The following is a 23,268-nucleotide window of genomic DNA, read 5'->3' as shown; positions in this document are numbered from 1 at the left end:
TGACTCTTTCCCACATCACTACCGCCCAGCATAGGTGAATCAACTTTGATGCTTCGGCAGAGACCTTTCCATTATGGGTGGCCCTATATGGCACGGCTCTAAGATTCATCAGCGTAGGCAAACTCTCCTGCCCCGATGAGGCATCGATTCATACGGTGATTCATTCTACGCACTCCAATTTTGACCCACTCCCCCATCATTTGCACTTATGCCCCTACCCGTCATTTATTTTTATTCATGTCCGTATATATGTATATATGTATGTCTGTATATATGTATATATGTTTGTACATATTTATTACTCTATTTATTCATTTATTTATTTTACTTGTACATATCTATTCTACTTATTTTATTTTGTTAGTATGTTTTGTTCTCTGTCTCCCCCTTTTAGACTGTGAGCCCACTGTTGGGTAGGGACTGTCTCTGTATGTTGCCAATTTGTACTTCCCAAGCGCTTAGTACAGTGCTCTGCACACAGTAAGCGCTCAATAAATTCGATTGATGATGATGATGATCATTTGTTACCCAACAGGGAGCAGGCTACCCCAATCCTTCACCTGAGAAGAACGAGGGATTGAGGGAGAAAGGAAGTGGAAAAGAAGAGAGGTCCTCTTACAGTGCTCTAGACTGGAAGCTTGTTTTGGGCAGGGAACTTGTCTGCCAATTCTGCCATACTGTACTGTCCCAACCGCTTAGTACAGTGCTCTGCGCTCAATAAGCGCTAAGAAATACGACTGAATGAATGAATGAAAATATGATTAAGGAGGACAAGATCCTCTTCGCTGCTGCCATTGTCCACTATTGCTGCTACCGTCCGGGGAAGAGTGATCAAGGTCAGGACATTAACTGGGGGTTCCTGCTAATTTAATAATAATAATGATAATTGTGGTATATATTTAATTAATTAATGTTGGTATTTGTTAAGCGCTTACTATGTGCCAAGCACTGTTCTAAGCGCTGGGGTAGATACAAGGTAATCAGGTTGTCCCATACAAGGTAATCAGGGTGTCCCACGTGGGGCTCACAGTCTTTATCCCCATTTTACAGATGAGGGAACTGAGGCCCAGAGAAGTGAAGTGACTTGCCCAAGGTCACACAGCTGACAAGTGGCAGAGCCGGGATTAGAACCCACGACCACTGGCTCCCCAGCCCGGGCTCTTTCCACTGAGCCATGCTGCTCACTAAGTGCCAGGCACTGTACTAAGCACTGGATTGGATGCAAGCTAATCAATCAATCAATCAATCAATCACTCAATCGTATTTATTGAGCATTTACTGTGTGCAGAGCACTGTACTAAGCGCTTGGGAAGTACAAGTTGGCAAGCTAATCAGGTTGGGCACAGCCCATGTCTCATATGGGACTCACAATCTCAATCCCCATTTTACAGATGAGGTAACTGAGGCCCACAGATGCAACGTGACTTGTACAGTGTCACACAACAGAAAGTGGAGGAGCTGGGATTAGAACCCATGATCTTTTGTGAACCCTCTCCCCCTCATCCCCCTCTCCACCCCCCGTCTTACCTCCTTCCCTTCCCCACAGCACCTGTACATATGTATATATGTTTGTACATATTTATTACTCTATTTATTTATTTATTTTACTTGTACATATCTATTCTATTTATTTTATTTTGTTAATATGTTTGGTTTTGTTCTCTGTCTCCCCCTTCTAGACTGTGAGCCCACTGTTTGGGTAGGGACCGTCTCTATATGTTGCCAACTTGTACTTCCCAAGCGCTTAGTCCAGTGCTCTGCACACAGGAAGAGCTCAATAAATACGACTGATTGATTGATTGATTGATTTTGTCTCCCAGGCCTGTGCTCTATTTATTACACCTTGCTTAAGCTTGGGTCTGGGATGTGGGGGGCGGGTGGGGGGTGGGAGAAGGTGTCAGAGGATGGACTCTCTGGCTAAAACGGGATCTTTCTGGGCTCGTCCTTTCCACTAGATGATGACAGTGGAAAACCGCAATGAGGAGAGTGAGATCCTGTCCTCTTCTTTCTCTCCCTCCTCTTCCCTTTCCTCTCTCCCCATTTCACGCCTCTCTTTTTTCTACCTTCTTCCCTTTTTCACACCTTTTCCCTTTCCTCTCCCTCCCTTCCTCCCCCTTTCAATTTTTCAATCGCATTTATTGAGCGCTTACTGTGTGCAAAGCACTGCGCTCCCCACCCCCAACCCTTGGTTCCGCCTTCGGTACCCATACTTCTGGTCCTTTACACTGGATACACTGGAGAAGCAGCGTGGCTCAGTGGAAAAGAGCCCGGGCTTTGGAGTCGGAGGTCAGGGGTTCAAATCCCAGCTCCACCAACTGTCAGCTGTGTGACTTTGGGCAAGTCACTTCACTTCTCTGGGCCTCAGTTACCTCATCTGGAAAATGGGGATTAAGACTGTGAGCACCCCCGTGGGACAACCTGATCACCTTGTAACCTCCCAAGCACTTAGAACAGTGCTCTGCACATAGTAAGTGCTTAATAAATACCATCATTATATGCAGTAATAATAATGACGGTATCTGTTAAGCGCTTACTATGTGCCAGGCACTGTTCTAAGCGCTGCGGTTGATACAAGATAATTCATTCTTTCAATTGTATTTATTGAGTGCTTACTGTGTGCAGAGCACTCTACTAAGCGCTTAGAGAAGCAGCGTGGCTCCGTGGAAAGAGCACGGGCTTGCGAGTCCAAAGTCATGGGTTCATATCCCAGCTCTGCCAGTTGTCAGCTGAGTGACTTTGGGCAAGTCACTTAACTTCTCTGTGCCCCAGTTACCTCATCTGGAAAATGGGATTAAGATTGTGAGCCCCCCGTGGGACAACCTGATCACCTTGTATCCTCCCCAGCGCTTAGAACAGTGCTTTGCACGTAGTAAGCGCTTAACAAATGCCATCATTAATTACAATTTGGAAATCAGGCTGTCCATGCGGGGCTCACCGTCTTAATCGCTGTTTTACAGATGAGGTAACTGAGGCACAGGGAAGTGAAGTGACTTGCCCAAAGTCACACAGCTGACAATTGGCGGAGCCGGGATTAGAACCCATGACCCCTGACTCCCAAGCCTGTGCTCTTTCCACTAAGCCACGCGAACACTATCCCTCTCTACACTGTAAGCTCCTCGAGGGCAGGGAACGTTTCTATCGATTCTATGGTACTGTACTCTCCCAAGTGCTTAGTACAATGCTCTGCACACAGTCAGTGCTCAATAAATACTAGTGATTGATTGATATAACCCCAGTCTCCCCCCTGTAGCCTCTAAACACATTTTGGGCAGGGAATCTGTCAGCTAACTCTGTTCCACCGTACCCTCCCAAACCCCCATTACACACGGTAGGTGCTCAATAGGTACAGTGCTCTACGCACGGTAAGTGCTCAATAAGTACCACTGACTGACTTGCACTGTCTAGGAGAATCTGAGTCCCTAACGCATTACTGCTTCTCTCAGTTGATGTTCTCCAGGCTGAAACAGACTTTTAATGTGGAAAATGACAAAGCAAAACGTGCTGTTTTTACATAGCTTCCTCGTAGCATCACAGCTGCGTACATTGAAAATGAGTCATGTCATCTAAATGGGAAACTGGTACATCAGTGACTCAGGAAGTAGAACCCTTCGATTTCAACACCGAGGTCAACCGTATTGATGATGCAGCAAGAATCCCGGCAAGAGCTTTTGGAGCCCATTCGAAAAACATAGTTTCAGCCTGGTCTCGGTGGGGCGGAGCTCATTTCTATTATTTGCTAATGCCAGGGTTTTTCTGTCTGAAAAACCAAAGGGTCACCAAAAGACTTTAGAAGTCAACTCCTCATTAATGACTTCACATTAGGCTAGCTGTAAGCCAAGAAAATCCATGGCAGTTGAGCTTTTCTGAACCTAATTCTACCTCCTGGGTTTCCTCGCTTGTTCCATCCATAGGCTTTGGTTCCTTGCTATTGTATTCTCCTTCGTCGCTGTGCTAATCCCACTGATTCCCCACTCCACTCCTCGCTGTCCTATTTTTTCCCCACGCCCCTCCCCTCTCATTCATTCATTCAATCGTATTTATTGAGCGCTTACTGTGTGCACAGCACTGTACTAAGTGCTTGGGAAGTACAAGTTGGCAACATATACAGACAGTCCCCTTCTCTTCTGCTTTTCTTCCTGTCAGCTTTGTCAATCAGTCAATCAATCAATCATATTTATTGAGGCTAACTGTGTGCAGAGCACTGTACTAAGCGCTTGGGAAGTACAAGTTGGCAACATATAGAGACAGTCCCTACCCAAGAGTGGGCTCACAGTCCTTTTCTCTTTCTTCTGTTCCCCTTAGTCCGGCTCCTTTTTTTGAATGGTATTTGTTAAGCGCTTACTATGGGCACTTAACACTGGGCTAGATACAAGGTAATCAGATTGGATCATCATCATCAATCGTATTTATTGAGCGCTTACTATGTGCAGAGCACTGTACTAAGCGCTTGGGAAGTACAAATTGGCAACATATAGAGACAGTCCCTACCCAACAGTGGGCTCACAGTCTAAAAGACTGTGCATTCCCTGTCCCACATGGGGGCTCATGGTCTTCATCCCCATTTTACAGATGAGGGAACTGAGGCACACAGAAGTGAAGTGACTTGTCCAAGATCACAGAGCGGACAAGTGGCAGTGCCAGGACTAGAACCCAGGTCCTTCTGAGGTCCAGGCCTGTGCTCTATCCACTAGGCATGCTAGCTCCTCCTTGCCTCTTCCTTCCTTCTGTCTGTCCCTTTCACAGGGGTTCTAATCCCAGCTCCTCCACTTGTCTACTGTGTGACCTTGGGCAAGCCACTTAATAATAATAATAATAATGGTATTTATTAAGCGCTTACTATGAGCAAAGCACTGTTCTAAGCGCTGGGGAGGTTACAAGGTGATCAGGTTGTCCGACGGGGGGCTCACTGTCTTAATCCCCATTTTACAGATGAGGTAACTGAGGTCCAGAGAAGTGAAGTGACTTGCCCAAAGTCACACAGCTGACAATTGGCGGAGCCAGGGTTTTAACCCATAATAATAATAATAATGGCACTTATTAAACACTTACTATGTGCAAAGCACTGTTCTAAGCGCTGGGGAGGTTACAAGGTGATCAGGTTGTTCCACATGGGGCTCACAGTCTTCATCCCCATTTTCCAGATGAGGGAACTGAGGCCCAGAGAGGTGAGGTGACTTGCCCAAAGTCACCCAGCTAACAAGTGGTGGAGCCGGGATTTGAACCCATGACCTCTGACTCCAAAGCCCGGGCTCTTTCTACTGAGCCACGCTGCTTCTCGATGCCTCACTTCTCGGTGCCTCAGTTACTTTGTAAAATGGGGATTAAGACTGTGAGTCCCACGTGGGACAACCTGATGATCTTGTATCTACTCCAGGGCTTGGAACAGTGCTTGGCACATGGTAAGCACTTAACAAATACCACAATCATCATCATCATTCACTTTCTGCCTCCCTATCATCTAGCACTGCTCCTTCAGGGTCCCCTTTATTTCTCTCATAATATGAGTTGGGCGGCAGGACCCGCGGGCAGGTGGGTAGCTGAGCTGCGATTTTGGTTCCTTGGCACTTCCCACCAACTTTAAGTCACATCACTTGCAACCCACACTCTACTATTTCCCCTATCCTTAATCAACTTTAAGTTATGTCCACCCGCCTCTGTACATGGCAGCATGGTGTAGTGGATAAAGCACGGGCCTGGGAGCTGGTCAGACGGTCATGGGTTCTAATCCTGGCTCTGCCACTAGTCAGCTGTGTGACCCTGGGCAAGTCGCTTCACTTCTCTGGGCCTCAGCAACCTCATCTGTAAAATGGAGATTAATGCTGTGAGCCCCAAATGGGACATGGACTGTGTCCAACCTGATTAGCTCCTCCAGGAGGCCTTCCCAGACTGAGCCCCCTCCTTCCTTTTCCCCTTCTCCCTCTCCCCACCCCCCCCGCCTTACCTCCTTCCCCTCCCCACAGCACCTGTATGTATGTATATATATATATATATATATATACACATATATATTTGTACGTATTTATTATTCTATTTATTTATTTATTTTATTTGTACATATTTATTCCATTTATTTTATTTTGTTAATATGTTTTGTTTTGTTCTCTGTCTCCCCCTTCTCGACTGTGAGCCCACTGTTGGGTAGGGACTGTCTCTATATGTTGCTGACTTGTACTTCCCAAGCGTTTAGTACAATGCTCTGCACACAGTAAGCTCTCAATAAATATGATGGAATGAATGAATGAATGAATTAGCTTGTATCTCCCCCAGTGCTTAGAACAGTGCTTGACACACAGTAAGCACTTAACATCATTATTACTGCTGGAGAGGAGACAAAGGCCCAGGATTCTCTGGGACCACATTCATTTTTCCGGACCAGCATCCCAGGGCTGGGCTACCTTGTTCTCACTGAACTGCCCACTCTCTCTTTGACCAGATCAATAATAATAATAATAATAATAATAATAATAATGGTATTTGTTAAGCGCTTACTATGTGCAAAGCACTGTTCTAAGCGCTGGGAGGGGATACAAGGTGATGAGGTTGTCCCATGTTGGGCTCACAGTCTGAATCCCCATTTTACAGGTGAGGTAACTGAGGCTTAGAGAAGTTAAGTGACTTGCCCAAGGTCACACAGCAGACATGTGGCATAATAATAATAATAGCATTTATTAAGCACTTACTATGTGAAAAGCACAATCAACCAATCAGTGGCAAATATTGAGCACTTACTGTGTGCAGAGCACTGTGCTCTGCCCTCAGAAGGGGCGAATACAGTAGATAATGTAGACCCGATCCCTACTCCCAAGGAGTTTATAGATTAGATTGGCGCTGCCTGGCTTGCTGGGGCACAGGAGCTAATCGGAAGAAAGAATGCCAAGAGGTGAGCTCACAGGTCACCTTAACATTTTTCATATAAAAAGGGATTGGAGGCACATATAGCGCTCGTAGGCCATGAAGACTAAATTTACAGATAATGGAGTGAAGAGAAAATAATTGCTCACTGTGACACAATATCCTAGATCACAAAAATGCCCAACTGCATAACTTGGGCAGAGACTTGTAACGTATGAAGCAATCGGTCATGAAGTCATTGGAGAATACGTCCTTAAATGGAACTTTTTAATTCTGCAGAGAACCACCCAGGAAGCAAAACTGCCCCGGTTTACACCCAAATAGGAAACATCCGCAGCAAAAGGGTAATTGGCAGATTTCTACTTTTATCTTTCTCTACTTTCAGCTCCTACTCTTTGCCCTTCACAGGAGAATCAAAACTGTCCCTTGCTCTTGGCTCTGTGTCAGAGACAAGGGATGTGTCCAGTTTCATAACTTTATGTCTAAGCAGCGTGGCTCAGTGGAAAGAGCCCGGGGTTTGGAGTCAGAGTTCATGGGTTCAAATCCCCGCTCCACCAATTGTCAGCTGTGTGACTTTGGGTAAGTCACTTCACTTCAGCGCTTAGAACAGTGCTTTGCACATAGTAAGCGGTTTATAAATGCCATTATTATTATTATTATTATTATTATCTGGGCTTCAGTTACCTCATCTGGAAAATGGGGATTAAGACTGTGAGCCCCCCGTGGGACAACCTGATCACCTTGTAACCTCCCCAGCACTTAGAACAGTGCTTTGCTTATAGTAAGCGCTTAATAAAAGCTATCATTATTATTATTATTACGACAGCTCTTATTAAATCCACAGACCCTGGGCCTTCCTCCTTTACTCCTCTCTGAAACACACTCTCTCGCCTCTTCACCTAACTACATCTTTTCCTCCTGTAAAATAACCTCCAAAATATCATCCTTTAAGCCACCCCACTAACTCCCTCGGCAGCCATTTGTTTATCTGCTTATTTGGTATTTATTTATTCACTTGTGTTTATCATTCATAACCACGTTCTCTCAACGGGGCAGCAGAAAACACATCCACTTAAGTGTAACGATTACCCCATTTTAATGTTAAACAACTCAAGGGAAAGGGTCACATCTTTTTACTTTTCTTGATGTTTTCCAAGTTTACCAAATAAGTGATCTACATAGAATAAGTCTCAGCAGTCTCACATTTCTTCCTGCCTTCGTGACATCTCTACTTGGATGTCCTGCCGTCACCTCATACTTAACATGTCCAAAACAGAACTCCTTCTGTTTCCACCCAAATCCTGTCCTCCCCGTGACTTTCCCATCACTGAAGACATCACCACCATCCTTCCTGTTTCACAAAGCCGCAACCTTGGCAATATCTTTGACTCTTCTCTCTCATTCAAGTCACATATTCAGTCCATCACTAAATCCTGTGGGTTCAACCTTTGCGATATCGCTAAAACCGCCCTTTCCTCTCCGTCCAAACTGCTACCACGTTAATCCAAGCACTTAACACAGTGCTCTGCACATAGTAAGCGCTCAATAAATACGATTGATTGATTATCCTATCCCGCCTTGATAACTACATCAGCCTCCTTGCTGACCTCCCTGCCTCCTGTCTCTCTCCACTCCAGTGCATACTTCACTCTTGCTGCCCGGATCCATGTCTATAGGAAACCGGGAGTTGAGAAGCGTGAATAGACTAGCATGGAATAGCTCTATCAAGAAAGGAGCAGCTCTTCTTGAGCAAGAATTAAAATAAGAGATAGGCAGGCAAAAGAAAAAAAAATCACCAAGTGCTGCAAACATCGAACATAACACAATGTGTCCACACTGCACTGGGTTCTACAGTGACCTTTTCAGTCACAAATGCACTCATGGCTGATTTTCATCATTGGAGGGGTCTTCGAATACGATGGGCAACACCTTCTATATAAGTTAAGTGACAATTCCTCAGGGGCTGTTTCTTCATTGGAAATATGGGGAGAAGATGGACAACATGACAAGGGCTGAGCCTAATCGCGTAGCCTTGAATCTACTCTGTACTTAATACATAGCAGGGTTTAATATTTGTAAACTGGGATGGAAAAATGATGAGAAAAATCAGCTAAGTGGAAAATTATGGCTCTGATTAAATTCATTAAAATATGCAAGATCCTACTTCTTGTCCCCATTACAATACCCAAAAAGAGATCTGTCATCTATACAAGATTTAGGGACCTAAAAAAATAATGCTAATATTTGTTTGTGTTTGTAAAGTGTTTTTATGAGCCAAGCACTGTATTAAGCCGTGGGGTAGATACAAGATAATCAGGTTGGACACAGTCCCCGCTCCATGTGAGGCTAATGGACTAAGAAGCAGGAGTGTGGCTCAGTGGAAAGAACACGGGCTTTGGAGTCAGAGGTCATGGGTTCAAATTCTGGCTCTGCCAATTGTCAGCTGTGTGACTTCGGGCAAGTCACTTAACTTCTCTGGGCCTCAGTAACCTCATCTGTAAAATGGGGATTAAGACTGTGAGCCCCCCGGGGGACAACCTGATCACCTTGTAACCTCTCCAGTGCTTAGAACAGTACATTGCACATAGTAAGCACTTAATCAATGCCATCATTATTATTATTATTAAGAAGGAAGGGGATTTCATCCCTATTTTTAAAATGAAGACACTGAGACGCACAGGGCAGAGCTGGATTAGAACCCAGGTCTTCTGGCTCCCGGGCCTGTGCTTTTTCCACTATGCTCTGCTTGTTGCTTTCAACAACCTGGGTATAAATAGAGTACATAAATCAGGACCAGTTTCACCTGGAGGCCAGTAAAAACTTACCCTATAGAAAGCACTTGTCAAAGGTAGCAGGGCTGCAGCAATGTTATATTCTTCTAGACTTGAACAATCCTTTAAGAAAGCAAACAAAAAAAATGCCATTGTTATAATGAACTGATAATTAACCACGGCTTTGAAAAAAGAGATTTGTGGGTTATTTATTCCCCATTATAACTAGTTGGGTGCCTCTAGATGATCCAAAAGTTCCATTCAACCCCCTTCTTTGGAAATGCACCACCTTGGTCGTTTTGTGACCTCATTCAAGTTATTCCCCTTTGTTGTCATCAGGTTGCTACCTTGTTTTGTTCACTTATTCCTAAAAGTACGAGCATACTTAAATGCTGCTCCTTAAAGTTTGTTTAGGAAATGTGTTTCAAAACAAATGGTTCTTGCAACAGCACATGTGTAATTTCTATCACAGAGCAAAGTCTACATTCTTCTTAATAATGCATCAGGCAATGATTCCTTTTCAGACAAGTAGGAAGGGAATTCCTTTTTTGACCACAATTTAACCCGGAACTGCCACAAAACATTCCAATTACTGGAAACACAAAATCTTACCTTTTTGTACGACAGAAGAAATTTCAAAGAAAAAATATGAGGTCCTATACAATCACATAAAATGCTGTATATGTCTAAATGTAAAAACTAGACAATATTTGACCCACTTTATGGATTACTTAGGTGCAGGATTAATAATCTATTATATTATTATTATTGTTGTTGTTGTATTGGTAAAGTACTTACTGTATGTCAAGTATTATTCTCAGCGTTGGAGTAAATTTTAGTTAATCACACTGGACACGGTCCCTGCCCCACATGGGGATCACAGTCTAAGTAGGAGGAGAATCCCCATTTTGCAATTGAAGAAGCTAAGGCCCAGAGAAGTTAAATCAATCAATCAATCAATCAATCATATTTATTGAGCGCTTACTATGTGCAGAGCACTGTACTAAGCGCTTGGGAAGTACAAATTGGCATCACATAGAGACAGTCCCTACCCGATAGTGGGCTCACAGTCTAAAAGGGGGAGACAGAGAACAGAACCAAACATACCAACAAAATAAAATAAGTAGGATAGAAATGTACAAGTAAAATAAATAAATAAATAAATAAACAGAGTAATAAATATGTACAACCATATATACATATATACAGGTGCTGTGGGGAGGGGAAGGCGGTAAGGCGGGGGGATGGAGAGGGGGACGAGGGGGAGAGGAAAGAAGGGGCTCAGTCTGGGAAGGCCTCCTGGAGGAGGTGAGCTCTCAGCAGGGCCTTGAAGGAAGGAAGAGAGCTAGCTTGGCGGATGGGCAGAGGGAGGGCATTCCAGGCCCGGGGGGATGACGTGGGCCGGGGGTCGATGGCGGGACAGGCGAGAGCGAGGTACAGTGAGGAGATTAGTGGTGGAGGAGCGGAGGGTGCGGGCTGGGCAGTAGAAGGAGAGAAGGGAGGTGAGGTAGGAGGGGGCGAGGTGATGGACAGCCTTGAAGCCCAGGGTGAGGAGTTTCTGCTTGATGCGCAGATTGATTGGTAGCCATTGGAGGTTTTTGAGGAGGGGAGTGATATGTCCAGAGCGTTTCTGGACAAAGATAATCCGGGCAGCAGCATGAAGTATGGATTGAAGTGGAGAGAGACACGAGGATGGGAGATCAGAGAGAAGGCTAGTGCAGTAGTCCAGACGGGATAGGATGAGAGCTTGAATTAGCAGGGTAGCGGTTTGGATGGAGAGGAAAGGGCGGATCTTGGCAATGTTGCGGAGCTGAGACCGGCAGGTTTTGGTGACGGCTTGGATGTGAGGGGTGAATGAGAGAGCAGAGTCGAGGATGACACCAAGGTTGCGGGCTTGTGAGACGGGAAGGATGGTAGTGCCGTCAACAGAGATGGGAAAGTCAGGGAGAGGACAAGGTTTGGGAGGGAAGACAAGGAGCTCAGTCTTCGACATGTTGAGCTTTAGGTGGCGGGCGGACATCCAGATGGAGATGACTTGCCCAAGGTCACACAAGCAAGCAATTGGCAGAGACTGGATTAGAACTCAGATCCTGTGGCTCCCAGGACCATGATCTTTCCACTAGGCCATGCTACTTCTCATTTATACTGGGGAGATACTGATTTTATTTTGGTAAAGGCAAGCATGTTAGTCACAAAAACTTGGGAAAATATAGTGTCTTGGAAATAGGCAGGGAATAAATATAATTTGCACAAAACAAGGGGGAATACCAGTACTTTCTCTAAAAGCAAAGCAGGTCTTTGACCGAATGTCAGATGATATTCTGGCTACTTTGTAACTGATATGTAATCACAGACAGACAGGTTCTATGCAAACACACTGATGTATCTAGATCATTAGCAGTATGGTCCAATAATAACAATAATTATGGTATTTATTAAGCGCTTACTATGTGCAAGGCACTGTTCTAAGTTCTGGGGAGTTTACAAGGTGATCAGGTTGTCCCACGGGGGGCTCACAGTCTTAATCTCCATTTTACAAATGAGGGAACTGAGGCCAAGAGATGTGAAGTGACTTGCTCAAAGTCACATAGCTGACAAGTGGCGAAGCCGGGATTTGAACCGATGACCTCTGACTCCAAAGCCCACGCTCTTTCCACTGAGCCATGCTGCTTCCCTACTTGATTGTTGTGCAACCTTGGGCAAGTCACTTCACTTCTCTGTGCCTCAATTACCTCATCTGTAAAATGGGGATTGAGATTGGGAGCCCCATGTCAGACAGGGACTGTTGAACCTGATTAACCTGCACCTACTCCAGTGTTTAGAACAGTGTTTGGCACATAATAAGGGCTTAACAAATACTATAGTTATTTATCATTATTATTATTATTAGTAATATTATTAGTATTTCCTTTGGCCAGAATTTAGAAATCTAGGTGCTCAAGGTGGAGGCCTGTCCCATACACCTGGTTCACTCTCCTTTCTTTTCTGGCAAAGAGCAAAGCTAGGATGAATCAGGTGCATGATCGCGGGTGGAGACAGTCATATGATAAGAGCTGGAGCCCACAAAGCAGTGTGATTCATTCCTAAGTAATCCTGATGGTGCGTATAGCACCAGGGCCTGAATTCTCAGGTTAGTGAAGAATAGAATCCTTGTTCTGCCTTTTACCTTTAATAATAATAATAATAATGATAATGATGGCATTTGTTAAGCCCTTACTGTGTGCGAAGCACTGTTCTAAGTGCTGGGGAGGTTACAAGGTGATCAGGTTGTCCCACGAGGGGCTCACAGTCTTAATCCCCATTTTAAGATGAGGTAACTGAGGCCCGGAGAAGTGAAGTGACTTGCCCAAAGTCACATAGCTGACACTTGGTGGAGCCGGGATTTGAACCCATGACCTCTGACTCCAAAGCCAGGGCTCTTTCCACTGAGCCACGCTGCTTGCATTGGAAAACTTATGGAGCTCTAACATTACTAGTACTGTCTGTGATTTGAGATGTGCATTGTAACTGCATGCAAAGAACCTTAAATACTTCACATTTGCCGTGAACATGAGTCTTCCATTTATTATTATTATTATGGCTAATAATAATAATAACTATGATATTTATTAAGCACTTACTATGTGCCACACTCTGTATTAAGCTCTGGGGTGGATGCAAGCAAATCTGGTTGGACACAGTCCCTGTCCCACACAGTAATAACTGTAGTATTTGTTAAGTGCTTACTATGTGGCAAGCACCGTACTAAGCACCAAGGTCATAATAATAATAATGGCATTTATTAAGCACTTACTACTGTTCTAAGCACTGGGAAGGTCACAAGGTGATCAGGTTGTCCCATTTCAGAGATGAGGTAGCTGAGGCACAGAGAGGTTAAGTGACTTGCCCAAAGTCACACAGCTGACAATTGGCGGAACTGGGATTTGAACCCATGACCTCTGACTCCAAAGCCTGTGCTCCACTGAGCGACGCTGCTTCTCAAGGTAGTTACAAGATTATCAGGACCCACTTGGGGCTCACATTTTAAGTAGGAGGGAGAACAGGTATTGAATCCCCATTTTACAGACGACGTAACTGAGGCACAGATATGTTAAATGACTTGCCCACAGTCAGACAGCAGACTGGTGGTTGTGTCACTATTAGAACCCAAGTCCTCCGACTCCCAGATTTGTGCTTTTTCCACTAGGCCATGCTTCTTCTCAATAGTGTGATAGTTGCTTTATTTGTCCTCTAGCCTTAAGATTATGGACATACAAAAACTCCTAACTTTTCCCTCTTTAAGCTCTACCCATCTATCAATCAAATACAATGGTATTTATTAAGCACTCACTCTGTGCACAGCACTGTACTTAAGTGCTCAGGAGACTACAATATGACAGAATTCTGTTCCCTGACCAAAACGAGCTCACGGTCCAGAGTCCAAATAATCAACTAAATTACCAATTTAAAACCCATCCAAGTGATTACATCTAACATCCCTAAGTTTTCCCTCACACAATTCTAACAATGATCCCTAATTCATTATGCACATCTGGGTCACAATTTATCATTCTTGAATCCACCGCCATTTTCTTCTTGCTTATCTGCTGGTGTAACAAATTCTATAACGGCTTGCTAGGCCAAAGTTTTTCCTTTTCTTTGTTTTGCATTTTCCATTTTCAAATTCAGAGGGACCCCCACTGAAAATCTGATTGTATGGGATTTAGTCAATGACTGCCCTGTCAGTAGTCAATTGTATTTATTGAATGGTTACTGTGTGCAGAGCATTGTAGTAAGCACCTAAGAGAGTACCACATAACAGACACATTCCCTGCCCACAATGATAATAACAATAATAATAATGCCAATAATAGTAATACTATTGATAATGGCATTTGTTAAGTGCTAAGAGAGTCCTTCATGATTTTGTCAACTTCCACAGAGACCCTCCTCTGCCTTTCCGTCTGAAGCCATCCTAACCCTTTGGGTTTACCTGCGTAAAGAGGCTGTTCCAGCCCTGTGATCATTCCAGCTCTACCACGCTCTTCCTGAGAAAGGGCAACCTGAACCACACAGGTCACATTTGGTAGTAAATATCATAATTTTACCGAGGAGTCAAACATATGCATTTGTTCCATTTTCTCTCCCCTTTCTGATTATGCCCAGCATTCTGTTGTCCTTTTGGGCCACACACAGAATCAGTGATTTATTCCAAGATCCCCGCCAGCCCCAATTTTTCTATTTAATCCCTCTAAAAATAACCAAAACGTTGGAATTGTCTTGCTTTTGAGAAAGGGAGAGCAGCAGAGACACCTTTCTTTGGCTTGGCCTGGAAAAGGAAGAGAGTAATGGCGAAGGGCTAGCAGGGAACAGAGTGATAAGTGGTGAAGATGGTTACCCTGATCCGTACAACTTTCGGCAGCCTTTCTCATGCTTAATACAAGGGGAGCTTCAGTAGCAGAAGATTCTGTAGTAATGTTGTGCATCCTATTATTAATTTTCATTACAATTTCTTCTTGCTCAGTCAGTTTTCCTTTGAGCCCAGCCCACTTCCCTCCAGGCCTGGGGCATGGAAGACCTCGCTCTGATTTGCATGGTTGCCCTAGAATACTCGGCATTCTTCTGAATCAAATTTATGGAAAAGCCCCAGACTTTAATTATACATGAAAAACCTGCCATCTAATTATAGATTTTTTTAAACCAGAATGCTAAAACATTTCCAGTATTCACATTTAAAAAGCCATTGAGGCTGCTTAGCCCATCAAATTCCTTGAATAGCTGAACTTCTAAGAAGTACTCATTCAAAGAATGGGGCCAAGGAAACCTCAAAGGGGGTTTCCTTTGTTCAGGTTACTAGTGTGGCGACCTGTAGTTATTTTTACATTTTTGGACTGGCAACTAATTAAAATGCAGAAACAACAAAAGAAATAAATCCCCCAAACTCTCATATTAAGGCATCTCATTTATTCATTTTTGGGACTGCAGGCCTGATGTTTTTTCCTCTCATTCTGGACAGCAATTGAAAGGTTTCCTGTCGAAAATTACTTTTTTTGGCCCACCAAACTTACTTCAACTGAGATGGAAAAAAAAAATTCCCAAGGAATTTAAGTACACGGGAGTCACACAGATACGAACCGTGGAAATGGTTTTCTTAGAGATATTCATTCATCCATTCAGTCTTATTTACTGAGTGCTTACTGTGTGCAGAGCTTGTACTAGGTGCTTCGGAAAGTGCAATAAAGCAACAAAGAGTGACAGTCCCTGCCCACAATGAGCTCACAGACATCAATACAAATAAACAGACATCAATATAAATAAATAAAATGACAGATATAGACATAAGTGCTGTGGGGTGGGGATGGGGGGAAGAGCAAAGAGAGCAAGTCATGGTGATGCAGAAGGGAGTGGGAGATGAGGAAAAGTGGGGTTTAGCCCGGGAAGGCCTCTTAGAGGAGATGTGCCTTCAATAAATCTTTGAAGGGGGTGAGAGTAATTGTCTGGCAGATCTGAGGAGGGAGGGTGTGCATTCTCCTTATCTTTCCTCCTAGGGAGCCTAACATCTCTACGAAGCTGTATGTTCCCAAAACTGGGAAACTTACTTCAACCCAAAATCCAGACAATAAAATGTGATTTTAATGGGATTCACTGGATACCTCATTTCAAATTCCAGGTTAGGGAGTTTCCATAAAGGCTTAATACTGTTCCATCTTCATTACTTTTGGGCTGATTTCATCATGCTACTAAACTTTAATTTTACTATAGTCTCATGAATAAAATTCCCTATGTTAAAATTATAAAATGATAAAGAGAACTGTTCGCCTTCTGGATTCAGATTTTTTGAGTATATTTCAAGAGCATGAGATTAATTTTCTTTCTTGGATGAAATCATGATCCAGTAGTCCAAGGATTGAATATCAAAACTGTCCACTGAGAAATGGCACACTATATATTTAAGAAACGCAGCCTGGCCATTTTGAGAGACCTTTCATTCTGATGCACCGTGATTTGAAATAGGCTTCCTTGACCCTGGTTGTCACAATCTGGTAATTTTAAAAGTACATTTTATTTGATAGTAAAACAAGGCATTTATTGTTTTCCTACTCTTTTTTTAATTGTATTTGTTAAGTGCTTATTATGTGTCAGGCACTGTACAGAGCACACGGCAGATACAAGCTAATCAGGTTGGACACAGCCATGTCTCACCTGAGGCTCACAGTTTTAATCCCTATTTTACAGACGAGGTAACTTGAAGTACAGAAAAGTGAAGTGACTTGCCCAAGGTCAATCAACAGACAAGTGGAGGAGTCAGGATTAGAACCAAGGTTCTCCTGACTTTCAGGCCCGGCTCTACCCACTAAGCCACACTGTTTTTCTACTAAAGGAGAATTTCTAGCATTTATTGTGGTTGTCACAGCTGCATTGTGATTTGTAAAAAAGGTCTGATGGCAATTACAAGAAATCAAAGGAAGATATGGATGAATGTCTCCATTTGGAAAAAGGTATTTGTCCTGACAGGGGCCCAGATTTGATTGTCATTTCATAAGGGGTCCTAATTGTTTAGGAAGCAATCAAAGAAAATTCCTTAACTATCAGTGGCACAATCAATCATTTTCTCCATTTGCAGAAAATTATTCTGAGAATTTGTAAATACTGTATATAGGAGCTTTATTTGTTTTATGGTATTTGTTAAGCGCTTACTCTGAATAAGGGACTGTACTAAGCACTGGGGTAGATACAAACTAATCAGGTTGGATGCAGTTTCTCCCCAACATGGGACTCACAGTCTTAATCCACATTTTACAGAGGAGGGAACTCAAGCACATAGACTTGCCCAAGGTCCCACAGCAGCAGACAAGTGGCAGAGACGGAATTAGAACCCAGGTCCTTCCGACTTCCAAGACCCATGCTCTATCCACGAGGCCCATGCTGCTTAGTTTCATTATTTTTTTTCTGCTTAAGACACTGAAGAATCCAGGAATGCCATCCCCTGGGTCTCAGCACATCTGAGTTTCTTTAAAAGAAATGCCATGCATGCTTCTGAATTCTGTCATGAAGCCTGTGGCAATAAAGTTCAACATACTCGGTCTGTAATCTTTTCCCAAGGAAATGGTTGGGATGCCAAGATGCTTTGGACTCTTATTTCACAGTAGGGCTTCATTTGTAGCGTCTCTGGCCAAACCTTAAACTACACCAGCTGTGACAGAAAATCCCCAACAATCATTTAGAAAAGTCGTTAACAAATTTCAAAAATTAAACAGTGGGGAATTTCAACACTAACTATGAGGGCATAGGAAAATCATTAGTAATAAAATATTCTGACCAAGAGTTATTTATTGTAAGATGCTATTTATTATCTTTACAAGATGTTTACGCATAGTAGTGCATGTTTAAATCCTGCAGTCCAGTCAAATCCTGATTGCAAAATATAAATATACAGTCCTTGGTAACCCATTCTACAGACAACCTATTGAATTAAATTAGGGAACAATGGAAAATTTCTTAAAAAGAATGGGCAGGGGATTGAAAGAGCAGCAACATTCCAGTTTAATCCAGCCGTTATCTATTAAGGGATCAGTTCATAAACATACATCTTTGAATTCCCTTTTTTTTTGCAGTAAAGTAGCATTTTGCCTCAAACATACCAGGCAATTAACAGACTTGCAAGAACTTGAACATTCAAACGCACATGCTAATCTGACCTTTCCTGAACAGTTTGTTTTTAACTTTTCTTCCTAAAATTGCAGAATGATTACAGTAATCCTTTTAATCTACATACTGCAGCATATATTATTACCAATGCCACTATTTATTGATCATTCCCAAGATAATTACTCAATCATCCATAGTCTTAATATACTAGAGGCCGACAGGGACCTGACAGTGAAGTAGAGTGGCCAAGTGGATACAGCCTGGGCCTGGAGTCCGAAGGACCAGGGTTCTAATCCTGACTCTGCCACTTGACTGCTGGGTGACCTTGGGCAAGCCACTTCCCTTCTCTGTGCCTCAGTTACCTCATCTGAAAAATGGGGATTAAGACTGTGAGCCCCATACGTGCCATGGACTGGGTCCAACCTCATTAGCTTCTATCTACCCCAGTGCTTAGAACAGTGTCTGGCACATAGTAAGCGCTTAACAAACACCATAAGAAAGTGGAGGTGGGGCAAGAAAAAAAGTCTAACAGCAAATCCTGTATACATGTATGTACGTATTTTTTACTCTATTTTATTTGTACATATTTATTCTATTTATTTTATTCCGTTAATATGTTTTGTTTTGTTGTCTGTCTCCCCCTTCTAGACTGTGAGCCCGCTGTTGGGTAGGGACCGTCTCTATGTGTTGCTGACTTGTACTTCCCAAGCGCTTAGTACAGTGCTCTGCACACAGTAAGCGCTCAATAAATACGATTGAATGAATGAATGAATGAAATCCTGGGAGAGGCAGGTGGGAGATAATAATAATGATGGCATTTTTTAAGTGCTCACTATGTGTCACTGTACTTATTAGGTGGCACTGTACTAAGAGCTTGGGAGAGTACAACAACAAACAGACATATTTCCTGCTCACAACGAACTCACAGTCTGATACAGACCGTAATATAAATTTATTTATTTATATAAATAAATTATTTATATAAATAAATAAATTACAGCTATGTACATAAGTGCCGTGGGGCTGGGAGGGGGGATAAACAAATGAAGCTGGTCAGAGCCAAGCAGAAAGGAGTGGGAGAAGAGGAAAGGGGGCACAGTCAGGGAAGGCTGTTTGGAGCTGTGCCTTCAATAAGACTTTGAAGAGGTGGGGGAGAGACATTGTCTGTCAGATCTGAGGAGGGAGAGCTTTCCAGGCCAGAGGCAGAATGTGGGCAAGGGAGCAACAGCAAGGAAGATGAAGTTGAGGCAAAATGAGACAGCATTAGAGTGAAATGTGTTGGCTGGGTTGTAATAGGAAAGTAGAGAGGTGAGGTAGGAGGAGTGAAGATGACTGAGTGCTTAAAAGCTAATGGTGAGGAGTTTTTGTTTGATGCAGAGGTGGATCATCATCATCATCATCATCAATCGTATTTATTGAGCGCTTACTATGTGCAGAGCATTGTACTAAGCGCTTGGGAAGTACAAATTGGCAACATATAGAGACAGTCCCTACCCAACAGTGGGCTCACAGTCTAAAAGGGGGAGACAGAGAACAAAACGAAACATACTAACAAAATAAAATAAATAGAATAGATATGTACAAAGTAGAATAAATAAATAAATAAATAGAGTAAGGTGGATGGCCAATCACTGGAGTTTTCTGAGGAGTGGGGAGACGTGTGCTGAAGGTTTTTGTAGAAAAATGATCCGGGCAGCAGAGTGAAGTATGGACTGGAGTGGGGAGAGACAGGAGGCTGGGAGGTCAGCAAGGAGGCTGACGCAGTAATCCAGGTGGCACAGGACGAGTGACTGTATTGACGTGGTTGCAGTTTGGATGGAGAGGAAAGGGCGGATTTTAGCGATTCTGTGAAGGTGGGAGTGACAGGACTTAGTGACGGATTGAATACGTGGGTTGAATGACAGAGAGGAGTCAAATATGTGAGCTGAAATGTGAGCCAGCGGATTTTTGCTTCAGGGGATCCTGAGGTCTCCGGTGTCTTGGACTTTGGGTCTGTTAGCAGAGAGTGGTGCTCTGCTGGAGGGAGGGCCAGAGACTGTTGGGGGAGGACAAAGAGGCAATAAATCGCGCTCTATCATCATCATCAATCGTATTTAATGAGCACTTACTATGTGCAGAGCACTGTACTAAGCGCTTGGGAAGTACAAATTGGCAACATATAGAGACAGTCCCTACCCAACAGTGCGCTCACAGTCTAAAAGGGGGAGACAGAGAACAAAACCAAACATACTAACAAAATAAAATAAATAGAATAGATATGTACAAATAAAATAAATAAATAAATACAGTAATAAATATGTACAAACATATATACATATTATAGTAGCTCTAGTCACATACTGGGTGTTGCTTGCTGTTGGGTAATGTAGAGCTGGTCCGGACCACAGCCCAATCCTCACTGGTCTTGCTTGGAAATGGAGAATATGTGGGGTGGGACTCTCTAGCTAACATCTTTTGCAAGCATTATCTAAAACGGATTCTAGTATGGTCCCCGAGGATCCAACCTATTTACATGTCTCCATCCGGAAACTTAGTCCTTTATCCCTAGGCTTCAAATTCAATTTTTAACCATGATAAAATTTTCCACAATTACACAGTGGTTTCTAGTCTTTATTGAGGAAGTCTGCCGTAGTCCCTTTGAAAATCTAAATATATTATGACTACCGATTCCCATAAACCCATTGGCCCGTTCTTTCAAAAAAACCCCAAACTTCATCATATTAATGAGGAATGATTTCCCCATTTAGAAAATACTGTCTATTGCAAAGTAAGGAACAGGGAGCCAGGAGAACTGGATTCTAGTGCCAGCTCTGCCACTGGCCCATTGTGTGACACTGGGAAAGTCTCTCAACCTCTCTGAGCCTCAGTTTCATCATCTATATAATGGAAATAAAACAGATCTAGAGCACTGTGTGGTGCAGGTACTGTGTCGGATCTGATAACCTTGTGACTGTTCGTCAAATCTCTTTTTCATTCCTGAATACACCTTTTCATAAAATTGCTTCTCTGATGCTGTAGCTGGCTTTCTCCTCTTGGCATATCTTAAAAATATTTTATTACATTTAGCATCCTTTGCAAGGCACTCTTCATTCCCTCTTTAGGTTAACCTAATTTCCTGCAGTGGGCTGGCCATTTTCTATGGGGTCTCCTGTTCTCCTCACTTGAGTGAGCTTTCTATATGCAAAAGAATAGCTTTTTTTCTCTCAAATAAGCTCTTTTATTTTGCCTGTTAGCTATCCAGGGTTTCTGTCTGCTTGTCTTGTTTTGGTCTTCTAGAGTCTTCAGGCTTCCCTGTAAGATAGTTGCTTATTAAACTGGTCTTTCAGAAATTTTTCTCAGCTAAGTGTGCATTTTATCATAGTTTCCCTCTGTAAAATTTAACATCCGTGAGCTGACTTCTGGCATTTCTTCCCTAGGAAAAACATTTGGATTAATTGTGTTGTGATCACTGCTGCAGAGAGGCTCTCCCTCATGAACTTCCTGCACAAGTGCCTGCCCAGAACTCCAAATTAAAACCAGTATCTACTTCACTGTGGCTTCTGAGAACTAGTTGTTTTGCTATTTATTCTGTCTGAACACCTTCCCTCCATTTCTCACCTTGACGAATTGTGCCAACATTTGATGTCTCCAACTATTATTGCCTGCCCCGCTTTTGCAGGTTCCCCCATCTTGTCCAATATTTCTTACTTGTCTTCCTCCTCCAGGTCAGAAACTCCTTATAGTTCAATTCTACTGCAATAAGTCAATCTATTTTTGGTGGATGCAACCAAATGGCCATGCAACCAAAGTAATCCATTTGTGACTAGTCCTGCTGGGCTAAAAAGATTCTGTTTTCAAAATCTTCCAGCGTCTCCAATGACTCGATGTTCAGATGCCTCTTTTTTTTCCTTTTGTCTTTTAATGGTATTTGCTAAATGCTTACTTCATGCCAGGCACTGTATTGAGTCCTGGAGTAGATTCAAGCTAATCAGTTTGGCCACAGTCCCTGTCCCACATGGGGCTCACTGTGTTAATCCCCATTTTACGTATGAAAGAACTGAGAGACAGAGAAGTTAGGTGACCTGCCCAAGGTTACAGTATTCATTCACTCTTTCAGTCATACTTTTTGAATGCTTACGGTGTGCAAAGCACTGCACTAAGCGCTTGGGAGAGTACAGTTCCCCCCTTCAAAGCCTTTTTGAAGGCACATCTCCTCCAAGAGGACTTCCCAGACTTAGCTCCACTTTTCCTCATCTCCCACTCCCTTCTGCGTCACCTTGACTTGCTCCCTTTGCTCTCCCCTGCAATCCCCCCAACCCCCACAGCACTTAGGTATATATCTGTCATTTTATTTATTTGAATAAATGTCTGTCTCCCCCGTTCCAGACTGTGAGCTCGTTGTGGGCAAGGAATGTCACTGTTTATTGTTGTACTGTACTTTCTCAAGGCTTAGTACAGTGCACACAGTAAGCTCTTTATAAATTCATTCATTCATTCACTGTCGTATTTATTGAGCGCTTACTGTGTGCAGAGCACTGTACTAAGTGCTTGGGAAGTACAAGTTGGCAACATATACAGACGGTCCCTACCCAACAGTGGGCTCACAGTCTAGAAGGGGATAAATACGATAAATACGATCGAATGAATGAATTCAACGCAACAATAGACAGACATGTTCCCTGCCCACAACGAGCTGTCCTGTCTTATGCCGTTGAGTCGTCTCCGACCCATAGCAATGCCATGATCACATCCCATGGTGTGAATGAGAAGAAGTGTGGCTCAGTGAGAAGAGCACAGGCTTGGGAGGTCATGGGTTCTAATCCCGGCTCTGCCACTTGTCAACTGTGTGACTTTGGTCAAGTCACTTAACTTCTCTGTTCCTCAGTTACCCCATCTGTAAAATGGGGATTAAAAGTGTGAGCCCCACATGGGACAACCTGACTACCTTGTACCCCCACCCCTCCCAGAGCTTACAACAGTGCTTGGCACATAGTAAGTGCTTAACAAATGCCATCATCATCATCATCCCTCCCAGAAT

General features: G+C 43.2%; 1 protein-coding gene across 4 annotated transcripts in view; it reads right to left on the bottom strand.

Annotated features, from left to right (window-relative positions):
• SBF2 (SET binding factor 2) overlaps positions 1-23,268 on the bottom strand; it is a 586,574-nt gene that overhangs the window by 108,731 nt on the left and 454,575 nt on the right. For all 4 annotated transcript variants that reach the window (XM_038765198.1, XM_038765199.1, XM_038765200.1 and 1 more), the window contains exon 17: positions 9,678-9,746. In XM_038765198.1, coding sequence (XP_038621126.1) covers positions 9,678-9,746 — 69 coding nt within the window. The remainder of the gene's footprint in view (positions 1-9,677; positions 9,747-23,268) is intronic.

This window comes from Tachyglossus aculeatus, chromosome 22 (genome assembly GCF_015852505.1).
Source record: "Tachyglossus aculeatus isolate mTacAcu1 chromosome 22, mTacAcu1.pri, whole genome shotgun sequence".
Classification (NCBI taxonomy): domain Eukaryota; kingdom Metazoa; phylum Chordata; class Mammalia; order Monotremata; family Tachyglossidae; genus Tachyglossus; species Tachyglossus aculeatus.
This window is presented reverse-complemented; position numbering and strand designations above follow the sequence as displayed.